At 45.6% G+C, this 14,636-nt stretch overlaps 1 protein-coding gene across 5 annotated transcripts in view; it reads left to right on the top strand.

Annotated features, from left to right (window-relative positions):
* The window catches only part of EBF2 (EBF transcription factor 2), a 204,081-nt gene that overhangs the window by 2,198 nt on the left and 187,247 nt on the right, over window positions 1–14,636 (top strand). For 4 of the 5 annotated variants that reach the window (XM_003272886.4, XM_003272888.4, XM_030816445.1 and 1 more), the window contains exons 2-6: window positions 972–1,128; window positions 2,207–2,270; window positions 2,538–2,593; window positions 3,102–3,175; window positions 10,033–10,101. In XM_003272886.4, the coding sequence (XP_003272934.1) occupies window positions 972–1,128; window positions 2,207–2,270; window positions 2,538–2,593; window positions 3,102–3,175; window positions 10,033–10,101 (420 nt within the window). The remainder of the gene's footprint in view (window positions 1–971; window positions 1,129–2,206; window positions 2,271–2,537; window positions 2,594–3,101; window positions 3,176–10,032; window positions 10,102–14,636) is intronic. The other variant, XM_012508356.2, reaches the window with a different exon arrangement.

Raw genomic sequence — 14,636 nt, 5'->3', positions numbered from 1 at the left:
AGTCTTCGGTGAAATGGGATCTGATAGCCAGGTCGGCTGTGACTGCGACCGGTTGGCTGGGAAGTGTGTGCACACACTCAACACGCTCGAGGGCGCCTTCCAGGTCCCCCAACTTGGGTTTCACAGTCACTGGGTTCGGCTGGCGCCGCTGGAAAACGCAGCTTGAGTGGTGATCGCGTTGGCCCCAGGAAAGGAGGTTCTCGCCTTTAAACAGTTTGGCTTTTCCCCACCTAGCACCTCTGGGAGAGAGGGCCCCTATGTCGGTCATCTGATTTGCGGGGGCCAGCGATCCCCGGGGCTGGTCGCGAGGATTCCGCCCTGTCTCTGTCCCAGGCACAACTTTTCGGAAGAGCGAGGCAAGTAGCCCAAGGACCCAGACCTGGACTCTGTGTTACTCTCTCGCCTGCCCCTTGGGGTTCTTACTCACTACCTTTCCCAGTTAGCATTTGGGCGTTGTGGGCAGTGGGTCCAGGACGGATAACTCGAATTAATACGAAATAAAAGGGTCGCTTCTTCCAAAGCAAAGGAGGCACTTATTCCCCTAACCCCGGGCCCCAGCTCTGCATCCTGATACCCCCAGCAGTACTACCTGAGGGAGTGGATGAAGACAGCCCCGCGGTATAGGACCCGGGCCACCTCCTTAGGGGACCACTCTGGGCCTCTGTCTGCAGCCTGGGTCTTTCGGTTTCGACTGAAGACGGGATGGTGAGTGGCCCAGCGGTGGGATGCCAGACCACTGGGTGGTGTCAGAGACCCCAGGCATCAACCTGCCGCCCAACCCCCGTGGCCACGGTGACTCCTTTAAGGAGGCTCCTCTTTCTTATCCTAATTGGAAAAAAGGCCCGAAGGATTCAGAACTCTGGACCTGGGAAGTGGACCCCTTACCCCTCTGCAGTGTTGTGGGCAGTTAGTAACATCGCCTTTTTGTCCTTCCCCGTGTCTTGTGTTCCCCTGTTTGTCTCCCTGTGCAGCGGGGTCGCCCTGTCCCGGGCCCACTTTGAGAAGCAGCCTCCTTCCAACTTGAGGAAATCCAACTTCTTTCACTTCGTCCTGGCGCTCTATGACAGGCAGGGCCAGCCGGTGGAGATCGAGCGGACGGCCTTCGTGGACTTTGTGGAGAATGACAAAGTAAGCGGAACGTACCCCTAAACCCCGCGGCCTAATAACTCCCTCTTTGCGAAGCACTAAAGATTCCATCTGTCACTCTCGCGACACTTTTCCACTGTCATCATCAGGGATGATAAATCGAGGCTTCTCACCCCCAGCCTCTAAATCAGTCGATTTCCCGAACCTCCTCCCACCCCCACTCCCCCCACCTGGAGCTGGAGGAGCGCTCCGGGCTCTGCGCACCTGGAGCCCTTAGTAGCGCCTGGTTATGGACTGACGGCGGAGCAAACGCCCTTCGGACTAGTTAAAAAGTACACCCAAGGCCGCCGCTCCCCTTCTCTGGGTTAATTTTAATTATTTTGCACCTGCGAGAGCCAGGTGGCCTGAGTTGCAGTACTAAGTGGAAACCGGGAGCCCAGCCTTGGCCTGCCGTCGGGCTGTGTCTTCTCTGCTGTTCCGTTCTCCAAGGCAGCGCCTCCTCCAAACTCAAGCCTGGAATTCGGGGCTGGATTCGGTCTCAAATGAAGGACAGTCCGCCGAAACCCATGTGTGACCAATGGAAAATCCCTTGCCCTTTCTGGGTCTCCGTGTCCCCAGCTGTACAATGTGAGCTTTAGGCGCTTCCCAAAGTCCCTCTTGAACCTGGAACTCAGTCGTTGAGCTCGTGGCCCTGCGAGCGCAGTCCTCGCGGGATGGGCCCGAATGCTGCCTTTCCAAATGACAAGTCCCTTCACTTTTCTGCTAAGGGAAGCCTTGGGGCTTCCTAAGGACAGACAGAGCCCGGTGGGTTGGGTGGTGCCTGTTTAAAGGCAGCTTTGGCAAGTTGTCCGGTTGTCGGAAGCTCAAGGGTCACACTTCTGAGGACATTTTTAAGGGAGACAGAGGGCTGGAAAGGGTCAAGTGGCTACGAGTCTTGGCAAGTTTCCGGGGGCGGCCGACAGGCAGATGCTCATGCCCTTTGACCTAGGGCTGAACAGGGGGTTGCTCAAAGCTGCCTTTTGATGGGGAGAAGGGATGTGAGAGGGGATTCACTGTCTCCTCTTTCCCTCATTTTGGGGGGCTGGAAGGCAAGGAAATCGAACGCTGCCTGTCTTTTCAGGAACAAGGCAATGAGAAGACCAACAACGGCACTCACTACAAGTTACAGCTCCTCTACAGCAACGGTGAGCTCCTCTACAGCAACGGTGAGCCGGCGCCTAGCAGCCGGCTTCCGGGACGCACGCGCTGACCTTGCCATGATCACTCTCAGGGATCGCATGAAGCCCAGGGCGGCGGGAGGCTTGCCTGGGACAGGGGATTGGGAGGTCACCGTCTCCAGGGCAGCTCAGCCTGGAGAGGCTGCTTGGGCCTCACACCCGTGGCAGAGACGGGTTTGGGGTGCCCGGAAGGGGCTCTACGGCCCTTGACTCGTGCCCGTCCGGTCCCCGCAGGTGTCCGCACGGAACAGGACCTCTATGTCAGGCTCATCGACTCGGTCACCAAGCAGGTGAGCCCGAGGCCACTTGGCTTCTCTTCGCCTGTCTCTGACCCCGCCCCCCCCACAAGCCCCCGTTTGTTTCTGACCTGCCCCTCCTCCACGATTTCCTGGGTCAGACTCCACAGCCCACTCCACGTCCCCCTCCCAGCACCACCTTGTCTACTCGGGAAGATTTTTTTTTCCCCTGTCTCACCAAGTGACCTGTTTTGTCTGGCTCAGGGAAACCCTGGGGGCAGTAAGAGGCGAACAAAAAGGATGGAGAGGAAAAAATTATTGGGAGATTCAGTTCCCCCAAACATTCCATTTTGCTAAGAATGATGTTCTCACTGGGGCAAACTTTATGATTTCAGTCGAGTCCAAACTGGGCAACAGCGCAGAATGTGCTGCGGGCGGGAACTCCTAATGCGGTGGCAGGCAGTGGGAGGGAAAGCGATGTTGTGCTTGTTCTGAAGTCCCTTCTTTCATTGCCCCCTACCCCTCTCCACATCTTCCTTTCCTGCCACTATCTCCTTCACAGCCCATCGCTTACGAGGGACAGAATAAGAATCCGGAAATGTGCCGAGTTCTGCTGACGCACGAAGTGATGTGTAGGTAAGAGCCGCTTTTCCCAGGCCTTCCTGGAGAGCCCGCAGGTGCTCCATCCCGGCCTTGGCGCGCCGCGTTCCCGGGACTAACTTTCAGGAGTGAGGGCTAGCAGCTGGGAGGCCTCGCGGGCAGACGGGCGCAGAGTGTATAGATCCACGGAAACCCTTTCATGCAAGTGTCTTAAAGCATAGCCGCTGGGACTCAGAACGACTCGGGATTCCACCTCTCTGATGTCACAGGAGTTTCCTCCGGCTACGTGGAAAGTCTCCACTGTCCCTTGGTCAGTGGTAGTGGTGGAAGCGGGCTGGGCAACCCCGGGCCGGGTTTGGGTTCGGCTGGAGTTCCCGCCGGGCCTCTTGTGGTAGATTTCCAGTAACTCCACTTGGAGTTACTGAGTCAAAGCCCTGGAACGACTCCTAGTCTGGGCGAGGGACCACCAGAGGGTCCAGCGGCTCATTTCCGGGGTGCTTCCTGGCACCCAGGCACCTGCGGTGATGCGGGGGCGTTTCTTTCTCCCGAGAGGTTGCTCTCTTAGGAGTTCTCGTGTCGGGGGAGTTTCTCAGGTCAGAAGGAACTACCTGGAAGAAATATCAGTCCAGTTTCCACCAGTGCGTTAGGAGGGGCAGGGAGAGGACCCGCTGGGAGATCTGGAGTGTGGAGCAACAGCTGGATTCTGATGTTCACGTAGTGAAAGGTTCAGTCTACTGGCGTTCCTGCATCTTTCCCATCTTCCTTTCAGAGACCAATCCATTCCACCTTGAGTCCTGTGCATTACCCCGCCCCCCCTTTTTTTCTGCCTGACTAGAAGAAAGTTTAAAAAATCAGAAGAATTGCATCTACTCTTATTCTTTCAACAAATGTTTATTGAGTGCCTAATGTGTGCCCGGTATCGGCTGGGTGCTGGGGATCCCACCGCAGACAAGAAAGGATATAAATAGGAAACTCTGGGAAGAGTGTGGCTGTTTTATAATGAAAATTTAAATGTCTGTTCCATACATGCTTTTCTTCCTCCAAAAATCTGATTGGAGGGAAAGTCTCAATTCTTCCTTACTTGGCTATTGCTTTAGTCAATGTCTCCTAACTCCAGACTTACTAGTTTTGGGTAATTGCAGGTTATCTGATTTAGTGTGTACTGTTTTATGGGCAGCTCCCTGAAGCCCTGTCTCCCTCCCCAACCCAGTCAGGAAGAAACCATAACAATCAGACATGTTTGTTTTGGTTTTGACCAAGTATCAAAACAAACTTTCCAAATGCCAGTGGCTTCAGCTGAAAGCAATGGAGGTTTCCTTGCTGGAGTAGTTGGGGGGAAGGCATTGGGAGGAGTAAGAAGATAGATACTCCAGTATCTCAGGGACCTTTGATAGATTTGTTCAGAAAGAAAATACAATTCTGAGATGTACTTCATGTAATACCTGGATTTAAATAGAACGCTTTGATTAGGTTGGTTAGTTGAAGGGAGGTTTTTCTTTTTATGCCTTTGTTTGGAGAGATTACCTCCTGAAAAGGAAAGAAAACAAAAAACTGATCCATTGTTAATGAATTATACCTATCATTTTAAATAATACTTGCATGCCCCATTCAGCTGTAGTTAAGACTGACATTTTTATTTTTAAGCCCAATCAAATCCTCCTCATTTTATGCTGTTTAAGTAGCAGCATCAATTTTTAAACCCTCTAGTTTAGTCTGCATTAGTAACACATATAAAAATTTAATGTACTGTAACTTCTCTGCATTGGAGACCTGGGAAGATGCTCTGCTGTTTTCTTCCCAAACTAGAATTTAAAATAAATATTAATTATGTGTAAGTAAATGATCCATTGGATGGATACTGTCTGCAGCATATGTCTGTGTGTGTACATGTGTGCAGATGAGATGGGTAATGGCAAATGTTAGATGCATCCAAAAGGGAAGTTCTCATTCAATCTATCAGTTAGAGCTGGTTGATACTCCAGGAAGGGGGAAAAGTTCCTTCTCTTACATTTTAAGAGCCAGTTGTAGCAGTCAATGAGAGATGAATCAGGTGCCCTGTTTCTCAAGGGTTATTGCATATACTTAGTTTCATTTGCATAGTGTTATTTGGCATACCTGGGCACTTCCCTGGATGGTTTTGTGTTCCGTAATCTTTAGTAAAAGCCTCATAAATCTGTTTAGCTTTGAATGGGGAACAAAGCAGAGACAAAATAATTCTCTTTAGGAATAACTTTTTTTCTCCCTTCCCCAGTGGTCTCTGTTCCTCTCTTCCCTGCTTTGGTTCATTTTGCCAATTATTAGCAAGGAGAAATCTAGTTGTTATGTCGCTGCCAGCCACCCCTGAGCCCTCAATGCTCAGAGGGTTAAAAGATATTATAATTTGAACAGAAGTCGTCTCAAGGCCTACAGCTGGCTAATAACAGAGTTGTATTGAGCTCGAGCAAACCCCACAGCTGTGACTTTTCGCCACAAGGCGCAGGCTAGACAGGGCCCTAATCAGATGGGCCAGCCGGGCAGTGGGGCCAGTGTCTTTATCGGCCAGATGGTGTGAATTTAGACACTTTTGTTATGCAATCGCAGGGAGGAGTTGGGGAGAAGAAAACAAAACAAAAGCCACCATGCTGTGCGCTTATTTGAGTTTGAAATTAGAGACAGATTTTTGAAAGTTGAAGGTTGAATTTTAAAAACGATTTTGGAGGGGAAAGGGACACACTCGCTTGTCATGAGTTGGAGTTTGGCTGACTGGACACTCTCTGTCCAACGCTGGGGCTTTTTCCCTTTCTCCAGCCTTGTTTTATTCCTCTTCTTTTTCCCTTTCTGAAAAATGCAGGTATGATTCAGGATTGTGATAAGTGTTCTCATATTTCCCCACCTCCTACTTCCAACTTGTTTTATTTTTTCTCTCTCCTTCAAAGACTCCGGGTGGATATGGGAAGAATAAATTGAGAGTGTTTCAAGTAAGAGGTTCTCCAAATAAGTACTAGAATAAAATAAACCAAACCAAGCCAGAGAGAAACAGTGGAACAGCTTTCATTTTCATTCATTAGGAAAAAAGAGCACCTCTGAGTCTCTCTGGGGTTGTTACGAACACAATCTTAACCTATTGCCAAGCTCGGTTTCCTCTTCTCTTTGTTTTATTTATTTTTTATTACTTTTTTTTTAATCTTAGAGTCATTTTTAGTTTTAGAAAACGCTTATCAGGAACTTCAGACTTGCTTGTTGGAGAATAATCCTAAAAGCCTTTTAACTAAAGTAGCTGAACTGAAGTTGGTCACTCAGGCTTTGTTTACACAGCAAAGGGAAGGCAGAATTGAGTTTATCATCTGAGTAATTCAGGGACCTGGTTTCTTAGCTGTTCCACACTGTTTGGAGAGTGTAGGTTCACAAACATCTCAGGTTCTCCACTTCCCATTGCTTGTGCTAATATTGCTGGCAGAAGGACTGAATGCCGTTAAAAACAAAGAACGACTAGAACATATTAATGAGAACTTTTCTCTAAAAAAAATATAATAATTTGCTTTGGCCAACTAAACAGACCTAGAAAAATTTTAAGATGGGCTCAAATGGGGCTAATTCAACCAAGTTCTATTATTTTTATACCTTTACTATTATAGTTCAATGGCCAAGTGAGTGTCTTGTATGTAGGTTTTGTGCTGAATATCAACATTAGAGATGATATTTAAAAATGTTACTGTTGGAAAATGGAAGATTGGATCTTAAAGTTTATCTGCATTTTTCTTTGAATATCATTTCCTCCCAAGTTCATTCCCTACGTTATACTACACTGGCACCAGGCGTACATTTTTATCTGTTTTTCTTTTCCTCCAGAGGAAATCCCCACGGAAGGCAGCTGAATTCAGCTGAACAATTTTGCAAACCTACTCAGCCCCCTCAGAATCATTCCTACCCAAACTAAACAGATTGGTACATTCTGACAGTGTGTGCTCTTGTAATTAAATTGTACCCGGCATTGCACACATATTTGGGGTTAGGTTGACACGCTGGTGATGTCAAAGGGGAGAGTCTTGCTTAAAGGTCTGTAGGTAGCTAGCACGTATGGGTCTTTTGAAACTGTGTTGCTAAGAAAAATGGTTTGCCTGAGCTGCAAAGGTATTACGTTGACATAAGCAATATTCTAGAAACAGGAAAGGTGGGAGAAATGGGTGGGGGGTAGGGATTTGGGAAGAGAGACAAGGGCTTTAGGAGGTGGGAGAGCAGCTGGCCTGCATTTTTATTGGTGTTAATCTTGGGATGGATTGAAATTTTAAAAGTTAAGACCTAATATAATTTCAAAGGCCAAATATTATTTCAGAAAGTCCCTGTGGCAAACTCTGGTATTTAAGAAAGTTGAGACCATTTTTCTTTTCCTTCCTACTAATTTGATCAAATTTCTTAAAACCTCATTGTGCCCATTTGCTGCAAATGTTTAAGTATCTCTCAAGTATATTTTACTTTCTGAGGATGGTAGACTTATTCACTGGTTAATCCACACACCCATGAAAGAGGTGGGTTTAAAAAGTTTTAAGATATTTGTTTATGTTTAATTCTGTGGAGAACCAGAGAGGGCAAATGAGCTGCAGAGAGCCACAGAGCTAGGTCTGGGGCTTTGCATGGTGGCATACACCTGTAAACCTGTAATCCTAGCACTTTGGGAGGCCGATGTGGGCAGATAGCTTGAGCCTAGGAGTTCGATATCAGCCTGGGCAACACAGCAAGACCCTGTCTGTACCAAAATAAAAAATAAAAAATTAGCCAAGTGTGGTGGTGTGCACCTGTTGTCTCAGCTACATATGGGAGTCTGAGAAAGGAGGATCATTTAAACCTGGAAGGTTGAGCCTGCAGTGAGTCATGATCATGTCACTGCATTCCAGCCTGAGCAACAAAGGGAGATCCTGTCTCAAAAAAAAAAAAAAAAAAAAAAAAAATTCTAAGACTGGGTTGGTGCTAGGCCATTGGGTTCCTGCTGTCACATGACTTCCCTTTTTCCTTATGTTATCACCACTTTCAAAGGGTGCTCATGGAATCCCCTAACCTCATGGACTTAAACCTAGAAGACACTGTAGAGAGAATCAAATCCAACACTTTCACTTTATTCATAAGAAAGAAAAAGCCCAGAGGGGTTAAAGACATTTGACTAAATTTGTGAAGCTGGTTGGTGACAGCTTGGACACCAGAACGCTGACTCCCAGTTCAGCAGTCTTCCTAAGGTATCATGTCAAACTTGTGCTACAGAAAATCTACCATGGGCAGGGCAGTGTTCACATACAGTTTGGTTATTGTTAGTGTGCTTATTCCTTAGGCGTATTCACCAACCAGTATGGATGATAAAGCCATGTCAAGGCTACATCCTTAGCTAACTATAGTTGATAGTGGACCACGTACCTGAGATGAGCTGAGAGGTATTCAGAAGTCTGTAGCTCTGATAGGCAGCAGATAGGCTACCTGGTGGTAAGGGAGTGAATTCCCAGTGCTTCTTACCAGCAAGCTTCCTTTGCCTTTCTCACATTTTTCTAGGTATTTTCGAACAGATACCTTTGGATTGGAGTGTTTTGCTCCCCTCTCAGGTCCTAGGGAGTACTTTCTGTTTGTTGTAATTGCCCCAGGGGATCTTCTTTATCTCCCTCTCAGCTAATCCTATCAGCATTTATTGAGGTCTTTCTATCAGGTACCCAGCACAAGGGGGACATCTTGGGAAGTAGAGTTTTCAGAGCTGGGACTTACAAACAGTGCGATACCATTTCTGTTTCAGACTTGGTGAAAATTATTAGAGCTATCATCCGACAGCTCCTTGCTTCATTTTCCTCGTATTTTAAAATGTATACCATAGTTCTGGTCTTCCTACTTCATCTGAAAAATGATGGAAATAAGTGAATGAATAAACGTTTATAAAGTATAGCAAGATCTCTGGAGAAAGATGTTATGTAAATAAGGTTTATAGTAATCCTGGCAGCCACTTGCAGTCTATTTTACATATTTTCCTTCCTCTCCTTTCTTCATTTATTGAACCACAAATATCTAAAATATCATAAAATCATTGAATATCAATCTGGAAGTGATCTTATCCATCTTAAAATTCAACCTTCCATGGTTCCAATTACAAATATGACTCATGGGAAAGTTGTGATTTGCTGAGAATTAGCCAGCTTCTAAGTCACAGAGTGAGAATTTGAGTATATTTTGGCTTCAGGTTCAGTGTTTTTTATTTTTTATTTTACAAAACATGGTCATAAATCCTGCCCTCAAGCAGCTTATAGTTGGGAAGCTACCTTAGATTCATTTTTTTTCTTCAACTTTTATTTTAAGTTCAGGGGACCATGTGCAGGACGTATAGGTTTGTTACATAGGTAAACATGTGCCATGGTGGTTTGCTGCACAGATCAACCCATCACCTAGGTATTAAGCCCAGCATCCATTAGCTATTCTTCCTGAGGCTCTCTGTCCCTGCACTGCCCCTCTGACAGGCCCCAGTGTGTGTTGTTTCCCCCCAAGACAGATTCACAAAGGTGAATGTTCTTGTGGCCAGGCACTACAGCTCATGCCAGTAATCCCAGCACTTTGGGAGGCCGAGGTGGGCAGATCACCTGAGGTCAGGAGTTCGAGACCAGCCTGGCCAACATGGTAACAACCCATCTCTACTAAAAATACAAAAATTAGCTGGGCACACTGGCGCACACCTGTAATCCCAGTTAGTCAGGAGGCTGAGGCAGAAGAATTGCTTGAACCCAGGAGGCAGAGGTTGCGGTGAGCCAAGATGGAGGCATCAAGCCATTGCACTACAGCCTGGTGACAGAGCCAGACTCTGTCTGGGGGGAAAAAATGTTCTTGTCATGTGCTCATTGCATTTTCTTGATTTAATAAATTTCTTTCACTCTTGATTCCTTCCCAATCTACAGTCGATGCTGCGAAAAGAAAAGCTGTGGAAACCGAAATGAGACTCCATCGGACCCAGTCATAATCGACAGGTAGGGGGAAAAAGTGATTTTTCAATCATTTTTGGTCCTTTTCTTCATGAATCTCAACTCTGAGTACTGATCTGTGGAGCTTTGCTGTCAAGTTGGTTTCATGTTATTTCAAGTCACTAAGCTCGTCCAACAAAGGCCTCCTCATGCTGGACTTTCTTGGAAGAAGCCAGAATCTTCCTTTGGAACACGTGTCTCCAAATCTGTGGTGGAGTCTTTTCCAGGTGCACCAGCTTCAGCCTAATAAGTAGTATGTGTGGTGCAGGATATAAGTGATGGCACCTCTCCTCTCGGGCAGGGTATGGTCTCAATTAGTTTTCTAGAAGAAGCAGTGTGCCCCAAGTTAAGTGGCACCCACTTTATTATTCTCCATGATTGCTGCTTGGCTGGAAGATTATCAATTTAGATTATGGTTTAGGGGATTATGACAAGCTCTCTGTTGAGTTCAGGGAGATTCCTTTCTACCATGGAGGATTGCATTCTGGGTTCTATGTTATATTCAGAATGGGAAAGATTCTTTGGGACAAGACACTAATTCACTCAAATGTGATTTAGGCATCCTCAGCTGTCTGTTTTTTGTGATTGGAAACAGAGCTTACAAACCAATGAAGAAATACCAAATTAACTTCCAGCAAACATGTAATTTTTAAGAAACCCCATATTCCCATCCCTAATTTTTTTCTCTTTCGTTAAAAAACGGAATAATTCCCTATTGCTTCTTTCTTTGGGTTTTCACATTTCTAGCCAGGTCCTGAAATGGATTGGAGAGACCACAGTCTCCAAAGTTGTTATTCCAATATTCCAACGAATTCTCAGTTGGGAGAATGGAACCTCTGGCATTCTTCCCAGAAAACCAGCTTGGTTTCTTCGTGGAAAGTATAGCATAACCTAGGAACTGAGGAGGCTGGAATTCTGATCTTGTCCTAGCTTCTGACCTTGGACAAAGCACTCAGCATCTCTGTTCTTCAATAATATAATGATGGGTTAGGGGGTGCAGTCACTGCTGTAGGCTTCAAGAGGCTACTGAAATATCAATGGCAGCTTTGCAGTGTTCTCTGAGATGCTTGAAGAGGATGATAGGCAAATATAAAATGTTTGTTGGATGTGTATAGTGTCTTTGCCATTTTAGAAGGTTCCAGTGAGCTGCGTTTTAGGGAGCTATTGAGGTTGCTCTGGTCTTTTTGTAAGTACAGAGAAGCTTAAATATATAGAGTTGCAAGGACTCTTTGGAGTCAGTCATTTTCCTCATCTAAATGAAAAATCTGAACCCTGAGCAGTGGCATGACTTGCCCGTGGTTGTGCAGCTGGTTGGGCAGAGCCAGCATTAGAACACAGCTGTCCTTACTTCCAGGCTGGGTGCCGTAACTCACGCCGTAATCCCAGCACTTTGGGAGACCGAGGTGGGCAGATCACTTGATGTCGGGGGTTTGAGACCAGCCTGGTCAACACAGTGGACCCCAGTCTTTACTAAAAATACAAAAATTAGTCAGGCATGGTGGCGCATGCCTGTAATCCCAGCTACTTGGGAGGCTGAGGCAGGAGAATCGCTTGAACCCAGGAGGCACAGATTGCAGTCAGCCAAGATCATGCCACTGCACTCCAGCCTGGGCAACAGAGAGAGACCGTGAGACTCTGTCTCAAAAACAAAAAACAAAAAACAAACAAACAAAAAAAACAGGGAACACAGCTGAGCTGTCCTTACTTCCAGACTGTGCTTCTCTCCATGGCCACAACCTCATTCTCCCAGCACTTTTTCTGTCCTAACTGATGAGTTGGATCTGTTCATTTCTCTGTTTCCCAGGGATTCTCTGGGAGAATGGATGCATATGAGAGCAGCCTAGACCCTGTCCTTTCCAGCCTGTGGACTGAGCTCACTAATCTTGACCTAGTCTTTTCCACTATCTTTAGCTTCTCTTTTAAGAAGGTACTCTAACCTCACGACTGTTACATCCTTTTTCGTAATAAACACCCTGTAAACTAGCTTTAGAAATGTTTGCAAACCTGTAAATACTCACCTGCACCTTGCTTCTCATAAGTATACACCTTAATGGCTCTGCACTAAGCAGGAGCTCCTACTTTAAAGAACTACATCTAACTGCATTCACCAACAAAGTTGAATATGCTCATGTTTTCTTCCTATGTAATACATACGTTACATGTACAAAACAAAGTGTCTTTGCATCTATAGAAAGAAAAGATTTTCATAGTAGGCACCTTCATAGTTTGTGCTAGCATGCTTTAAATCCTTCTGAGAAAGTAGGAATTGTATCTTGACTGCAGATTATGAGTTTTATGTGACTGTGGCATTTATTTTTACTATCCTATGCACAATAAAATAGCCCAGTGATGTCTCTGCCTCACTGGGAATATGCGTTACTTCCGAAATGTTGCATGTCTACACATGGAAACATACATACCAAAGGGTACTGTAAATTGTCCAGTATCAGGTTTTAAGGGAGCCCACTTTACTACACACAGATTCATTTGTTTGGCTTGCTTATTGTAGGGCTTTTGTTTTAAGATAACTGTTCTCTCACTGAAACCTTGTCTTATCGCTCCTGAATGTCTTTTGGGTTTACCTTAGCCTTCTTGCCTTCATTTTCAGAAGTAAAATGGCATGAAGCAACCTGAGCACCATAGTGGGATCCCATCTCTACAAAAACTAAAAAAGCTAGCCAAGTGTGGTGGTGCACACCTGTGGCCCTAGCTACTCGGGAGGCTAAGGTAGGGGAGGATCACTTGGGCCTAGGAGGTCGAGGCTGCAGAGAACTGTGATCGTGCCACTGTATTCCAGCCTGGATGACAGAGGGAGACCTGTCTCAGAAAAGAAAAGAAAAAAAAGGGCATAAAGTCAGGTTTCCATTTGTTGTAGGTGGGAATGGTGCTTATAGTATCCAGGGGTTTGGATCAGCCTTGCGTCTGGTCTCTGTGTCCAACTGCCAACTCCGTGAGTTCCCTCACAAGCCCCAAATGGGTGCAACGTAGTCTATTTTGGATTTCCTCTGTGTAAATATAGAACTACGTTCCTTGTCCTTGTTCCTATAATGCCAACTAATTATCTCCTCCCCCTTCTCACCTAACCTTACCAGATGCAGTTAATTTACACTGTCTGTCTTTGCGTTTTCTCACACAACAGGCACGCTCCACTCTGGCTCAGAAGAAGTCTGTTTATTCCCTTGAAATGTGCATGTTCTGGGGAGAGGGAGAGGATGGTTCCCCAACTTTTCACCACCAAGGACTCCTTAAACTTCTTACTTGGTGAACACAGGGTTTTGGAGGACTTTGCCTTCTAAACTGCTATGGACAAATAATAATGCAGCTATAATTCCATTTTTATTGATCAAAAACATATAACAAAATGGGAAGGAAAAACATCTCCTCTCAGAAATGCCCTTGATACCATCAATGGCCAATTAAGAGTTTTTGATTGGGGTGAGATAACCAGTGTTACCACACTGACTTGGGAGGCTTCCAGCTCAAACACAAAACAACTTGGCTTTCTGGTGAGTCCGTGTGACCATATCCCAGCAGATCTTCTGTTTCTAATAGGCTGCTTGAAATACGAAAAATCGCTTTCACTACTTTGTGGCCCTTTAATTGAAAACCATTGGAGTGTACAATAGGGGATCCTCCATTAAGGACTTAGTTCTCCATTTCTCAAGACTTAGCGCCAGACTTGGAGTTTTTTCCCCCAATACTAAATTACTCCCTGCCTTAATCTCTCTAGAAAGATAAATTTATTTTCTATTTTCAGTTTTTTTTTTTTCAGTATGCTTTTGTGAATTCTTGGGCAACTATGCCCCTCTCCAAAAGGCCAGACCAAAACACAGCCCAGCAGGACTTACTGCTGAGTCAAGGGTCTCCTGATTAATTTTTAGTGTAGAAATCCAAAGTCCCCATCAGGGGAAAAAACCCCAAAACAGAACAGAACAAAACAGAAACACTAATGAAACATCATCTTTACTGTGGTCTTCAGCTGAGCTCTTGTCTATAAAGGCCTGTGTGGTAAATAAAAATAAGAGGCTCAAATGGATTTGCATTTGTGTTTTAGAGGGAAGCTCTAATTCAAACCTGGTTGTTATGGGCTGTGTTCTTTTCAAACTCTCTTCTCTATCTGGAAGGTTCTCTGATGATCCAGTGAGCCTCTGGGGGGCTCAGGATAATCTGGTGATCTGTGAGAAGAGGACTTTAGGGACAGTGTGACTAATGTGGGAGAAGGAAGATGAGTCCCTATTGTTCCTGTCCTTGTCAGCCCCATAAAAAGTCAGATGGATAGAGAGGGTAATAATTTATTTTGAATCTTCGTAGGCTACCCACGTGCGTACTGGTAGGGTATTTTCTAGTAAATAAATAAAAAGGAGGTCCAATCTATTTCTCATATGCTAAATATCCCAGTCTTTTGTCCCTGGACGTCGGTCTCATATATTTCTGAGCTCTGTTCCCAAGAGGACCATTTTAAGTGTTGATGTGTTTTTGTTTATTTTCTTTCTTGAGAGACCAAACAACAGAATGACCTTCATTCAAAAGGTTTATTCAAA

The sequence above is a fragment of the Nomascus leucogenys genome, chromosome 8, assembly GCF_006542625.1.
Source record: "Nomascus leucogenys isolate Asia chromosome 8, Asia_NLE_v1, whole genome shotgun sequence".
In the NCBI taxonomy this organism is placed as follows: Eukaryota; Metazoa; Chordata; class Mammalia; order Primates; family Hylobatidae; genus Nomascus; species Nomascus leucogenys.
Note: the sequence above shows the minus strand (reverse complement) of the source record. Positions and strands in the feature narration are given on the sequence as shown.